At 35.8% G+C, this 5,764-nt stretch overlaps 1 protein-coding gene across 2 annotated transcripts in view; it reads left to right on the top strand.

The window, feature by feature from the left end:
* The first annotated feature begins 2,073 nt into the window (after positions 1-2,073).
* Positions 2,074-5,764, top strand: part of LOC135679059 (E3 ubiquitin-protein ligase AIRP2-like) — a 4,038-nt gene continuing 347 nt past the window's right edge. The window contains exons 1-5 of one of the 2 annotated variants that reach the window (XM_065192447.1): positions 2,074-2,306; positions 3,810-3,966; positions 4,070-4,136; positions 4,230-4,464; positions 5,630-5,764. The exon at positions 5,630-5,764 is cut by the window's right edge and continues 347 nt beyond it. In XM_065192447.1, coding sequence (XP_065048519.1) covers positions 2,227-2,306; positions 3,810-3,966; positions 4,070-4,136; positions 4,230-4,464; positions 5,630-5,764 — 674 coding nt within the window. In that variant the 5' untranslated portion in view covers positions 2,074-2,226. The remainder of the gene's footprint in view (positions 2,307-3,809; positions 3,967-4,069; positions 4,137-4,229; positions 4,465-5,629) is intronic. The other variant, XM_065192448.1, reaches the window with a different exon arrangement.

Here is a 5,764-nt window from a genome sequence, read left to right as displayed (position 1 = left end):
AGAGCCAATACTATTACTATTCCAATATCTACAAGTGTTCCTATTATCCTATATGATAGTCCTAAGTTTAGTGACGCCATTAAGTATTGTCTAATTAGTATTTAGTATTCATTCATCTAGACATTGCATATGCAATGAATAAATCATCTCAATTTATGCACAAGCCTACTTTCAATCATTGGCCAATCGTTAAATGCCTTCTCCAATATTAAAGGTCAATATCGATTATGACTTATTTCTCCGAAATAACTCTCCTTTATTGCTTCATTCATTTTTAGATATCAATTAGGTAGGTAATAAGGATGGCAAGATATTTACTAGTGCATGTGTTATATTTTTTGGTCATAATCCAATCTTTTAGAGTTTTAAGAAACAATGTACTATTATTAGATCTTTTACAAAGATTGAATATCCAACGGTTGTTTCATCTATATATAGTGACAATATTGAGACAATATATCTATATACTAATCCTGTATTTCACTCTCGAATGAAGCACATAGCTATCAATTTTCACTTTGTTCATGACAAAGTTTAAAATTATGAGCTATGTCTCTCTCATGTCTTATCTTCTAATCAACTTGTAGATGCTCTTACCAAGCCTTTGTCTCACTAACCATTCCTTCTACTTCAATCCAAAATTGGTGTCTTCGATAGAAGCACAATCTTGTATGGGCATATTAGAAAGGATATTATTGATAAAACAAATCATGATTAAACTATCATGATCCTCTCAATATTTTAATAATATTTATAATGATTCTAAATCATGAAAATTATTCTAACATATTATCATAATTCTATAAATAATGAGGATCATGATCTCAATGTGATAGCATGTATTATGAAATGATTTAGATGAATATTTTATATTATTATTAATTAAAAAATTATGTAATTATCATATTTTGTAATATCTCTTTGTGTATATAAATTCATACCCATTATCAATAAAAATTTAAGCTAATCATTCCTTTAATATAATATCAATCCACATGTGGGTTCTATAGGAAACTCTCATTGCCTCCGATAATAAGATGGGTAGTTGATCAAGTATCGACCATCGATATCTAAGAATCGAAGAAGTTTCAATTGTGAAACTAATGGGAATGTCATGACCATCGTATCATAAATAATAAAACATGTGAGATCTTAGAAAAATTCACATCATATTTAGCATATTTAACACCTACACGGGGCTTGGGCTTTAAACATAGCATATCATAAATTAGATGGTCTAATACAGTAACTATGTTGACTGAATCGTAAATAACTCTCGAAGGCTAGATTGATAGATATGTGTGCTCGATCCAACCTAACTTTTGTGGCTTGAGCCTCGAAGCTTTTCCATCGCTAGCTTGAGTGGACTTAGGCACATCTTCGAGTTCTCCCGATTGTTCTCCGTAAAAAGAATCCATTATCCTCGTTAAGTCTATGCTTGTATTTATTCTTTATATCGATGTCATATGATTTATGTATCCTTCATAATTATAAATGATTTTTTAAATTGGATATCGTATAAAAATATAATTAAATACAAAATTAATTAGTAATAATTAAGAACACTCCAATTTCTATTCATATCGTTATATTTTGAATGGTAATAAGTAGGTGTGGAACAGTTCATATTGATGGCTATTCAATCATCAAGGACGGCGATGGCAGTAATCAATGACCGACAACGTGATCGAATGAGCCCTCCGTTTCATGTCTTAGTAGTGTCGGCTAAAACGACATTTTGGTTACATATATTATTTGAACGGTTGGATAGCGTACGCTCGAGGAACCCAAAAGAGGCACTTTAATTTTATCGTGTTCGAAGGGCACAGGAAGAACCAACGAGCTTCTTCTACGGCCTCGATGTTTACCAATGCCAACTTTTCGTGCCGTGGGGCCCGCGAGTCGAATCTGTCCTCCGTCGAATTAAGACGCTGGTGCTCGTTGTGGTCCACTTTAATCTAACACAGACGCGCACGAAGCCTGCTCCGTCCACGTGGCGTGGAGGAAACCTTTTCTTCGCTCGGTCGAGTCACAGTTTACTCCCCGTCTAAAGGAACGAACGCGAGAGGGAGAGGGAGAGGGACAGGGACAGGGAGAGAGAGGGAGGGTGAAGAGGAGGAAGAGCTCGCTAGGGTTTGGCGGGACGAGGAATTGGAGTCTCGGCGGAGACCAGGAGGCGGGATAGGGTCAGGGTTTCGCATCGCTGCTGGATGATTTCCGGCTCAGATGTTCCTCGTTTCCATGCGGAAATCGTTCAAGGACTCCCTCAAAGTCCTCGAAGCTGACATCCAGCACGCCAACTCACTGTAAGTGGACTTATCTGCCACCGGATCCTGCCGTCCCGGTCTTCTTACTAGGAATATGAGACGTTGTTGGATCATTGGGTAATATTTGAAACCAAAGTAGCTTCTTTAGGAAATTTCCTATTCTTTTGGAGTGTAATTTGTACGAAGATGTTTTCTGGTTTTCTTTTTGATAGTATTTAGAAAAATCTGCATGCTAATCTTGGTAGTTTTCTTATGAATAGTACTGATTCTTGGTCTGGTGTATTTAATTGTTGATGCCGAAATGTGAGCAGTTCTGCACTACAGGGTAGATTTGAGGTGTTCTATTTTACCCTTCTCTTGAAATCAGAATCTTTGTATCTTTTTTTCGGACACGGTAAGTTTTAGTTGTGCTCCGGATTGAGTCTTCATAATTCAATAGAACACACTGATTGTAATTGTGCGATGACATTTATCGACTATAAAGTAGCTGCCTTCGTCTGGATATTGAAATTCTGAGTTAATTATTTAGCTGCTGTTGGAAAACACTATTCTAAAACAGTAAAGGAAATGCTCCACCGCCCCCCGCCGCTACATGTGAAAGGTGTTTAACGAAGGAGAAGTTAATTCTTAGTTCAACTTTTGCTAATTAAGAGGCTTTCGTTCTGAAGGGAGTAATAATGGCATATCTGTGTGGAGTATTTGTGAGAAAGGATGTACCTTGTGAAGTTTCTTTAGATGATGATGACCAGTAAAGTTTATCTCGATACTTTATTCATATTTAGTTTCATATCATTGCCATGAGTCACGTTAATTTATTGACCATCATTACTTTCTGATGTCTTAACCATATCTTGTCATGAATTGCACTTGATTAAATGGAACGTTAAGGTGAAAAGTTATTCAATTGTTTGGTTTAGTGCTTAGCACAAGTCTCAATGCTGGTTTAAAGCTTCATTCCTTGCTAGTGTAAGTGCTTTTTTCTCTGTGTGACTTCTAGTTTTCGGGTTTCTGAAAGTTTCTGTGACATTTAGCTCTGTTGTTTCTGGAAGTTCTTATTTCAATATATTTTTGGCTGATCCCAATTTAGTAGAGATCCCAAGGTCAATTTCAACCTCTTAAAAAGAAAATTGGAAATTGGTAATCCAGAAGCTTTTCTTGCTTCTTGTAAAAATAACATTGAGAACTTCATATTCTAATTATTTCTGATTTATTACTATTGTACATCCATTTTAGTTTGTGTCTGTGTTTAGCATGTCATTTTGGATTCTTATATTGTGGTTAATACGAATCTGAAAATCTAATTGCTGGATGTATTTCTCCATGTTGCTTTTATTTATTCTCACTGATTTTTTACTTAACTTTCATTTTCTCGGTGACGAGTGACAAGCTTTCACTTGCATGCATCCTTAGCCTTTGAATTCAAACGATTATAAATAGCAAAACTACAACCTTCAACATAATTAGGCCCTGGTAAATGAAGTGAATAACAGATGTTCTGTATTTGCTGCTGTCTCCACATTACAACATCTAATGTTTGTTAAGGTGCAGAGCTTCAGATTTTCCAAGGGAATATGATGGTGCTTGTCTTCAGATGCGAATGTCATATAGCCCAGCTGCACACTTATTTCTTTTTCTGGTGCAATGGACAGACTGTAGCCTTGCAGGGGCTCTTGGTCTGCTGAGAGTTCTGATATATAAGGTTGACGTGTCCAGCTTTTAATTTGCCTTAGACCTACATTGGTAATTTTTTCAGTTCTTATTGCCTTGATTTTTCCTCTATCTAGTAACATTTTGCTATGCAGGTTTATGTTGATGGAAAAACCACAATGTCTATCCAAGAAAGGAAAGCAAGTATGAAAGAGTTTTACGGTAAACTTATTAGCTTGTATTAAACTTGATAGTTTCCATCCTGATGGTATGAATATTGTAGCTCTAAATTTTTGAAGGGTTGTTTATGTACAGGGGTGATTTTCCCTTCTTTGATACAACTGCAAAAAGGGATAACTGATATGGAAGATAAAAAGCAAAAATCCATCTGTGTAGAAAGGTATAGGAGAAGAGAAGATGATGACAAGCAGCAACTCTCAGAGATAGATGTTGAGAGAGAGGAAGAGTGTGGTATCTGCATGGAGACGAACGGCAAGGTTGTGTTGCCAAATTGTGGCCATGCTATGTGCATGAGGTGCTACTATGAATGGTATAGTTTCTCCTCTCAGACTGCTTTGGTTATCTCCCATGTATTTCACGAGATATAGGAATGAGTATAAGAAGCATTGTCCAACCTAATCCCTAGAAACTAAATTAAATAATTCCATCACTGGTAATCAAATGCCTTCTTTAATAGTGTCTAGTTTTTGGGAGACCATATCCATATTCTAGATATATGATGAGTTGTCTATGTAGCTTCCAGTAGTAGTGTTGTATGGTCCCAAATATTTGTGATTGGCTCCATGGTCCTTTTCTCTCCAATGGCGAGTAATGAAAGCCATTTCATATTCACATTCTTATATATTTTCTGAAATCTCCAAAGCTAATTTTTTTGTAGACTTTTAATTAGATGATTTATAGAAGACAGATTCAAGATAATGTGATTCTTGTTACTTTATAAAATTAGAAATCAAACTTCTTTACTGTATATGCTCACATTAAATATTATGACTTTTAGATGTGGGGACCTGGTGTTCCTTTCTTTATTAGCAGATTAATTAAACTTATATGCTGATGAAGATAAAATTACATGCTGTTAGACTAGCACCAATAGTTGTGTCATAATCAAATAAATTCTTGTGTCTTCAGAACATATGAAAGTATTCAGTGCATTATATCCTGATAATAATAAATTGTATTCAATTTGCCTTGCACTGATGAGCCAAGTAGGGGTTTTACTTATTTTTATAGATTTGCTCCAATTTATGTGAATGTTTCCTTCAATGATCATAAGAAAAGAGCAAAGTGTCAAAGTTATTGCAGGGACAAAGCACCCACTTTTGTTTCCACGTTTGTGATTAAATCCAGATAGCCAAACTATCCTTGGGAATATGAAGCAATTCTTTGTTTCTTGGCTTCTGAGATTCAAAGGGTTCTTTTGAGCAAGTTTTTTCCCCATCTCTTATAACTTTTGTCTTTCCTCAGCTCCAGATTTAACTTCAAGGGTGACCATAATTAAGTTTCAGTTGCTGAAGAAGCCCTTCAAATTTTATCGTGACCTTATTTCCTTTCAAGAAAGGTCACTGAATTGATCGGTACTTGTGAGATCTCTCACTGAATCGATCATGGTTTCTCTATACTAGTGATCCTAAAATAAAAAAGTTGGTTCACTAAATGATATTGTTGCATATTAATAGCAAACTGATTCTATGCAGGCATTCGCGATCACAATCTTGCCCCTTCTGTCGCGATAGCCTCAAGAGGGTAAATCCAAATGACCTATGGATACTAACTGACAGACGCGATGTTGTTGACATGGCAACGGTGGTGAAAGAGAATCTGAGGCGCCT

Source organism: Musa acuminata, chromosome BXJ1-7 (genome assembly GCF_036884655.1).
Source record: "Musa acuminata AAA Group cultivar baxijiao chromosome BXJ1-7, Cavendish_Baxijiao_AAA, whole genome shotgun sequence".
Classification (NCBI taxonomy): domain Eukaryota; kingdom Viridiplantae; phylum Streptophyta; class Magnoliopsida; order Zingiberales; family Musaceae; genus Musa; species Musa acuminata.
The sequence above is the reverse complement of the archived record's forward strand: the minus strand, read 5'-3'. Positions and strand labels throughout refer to the sequence as shown.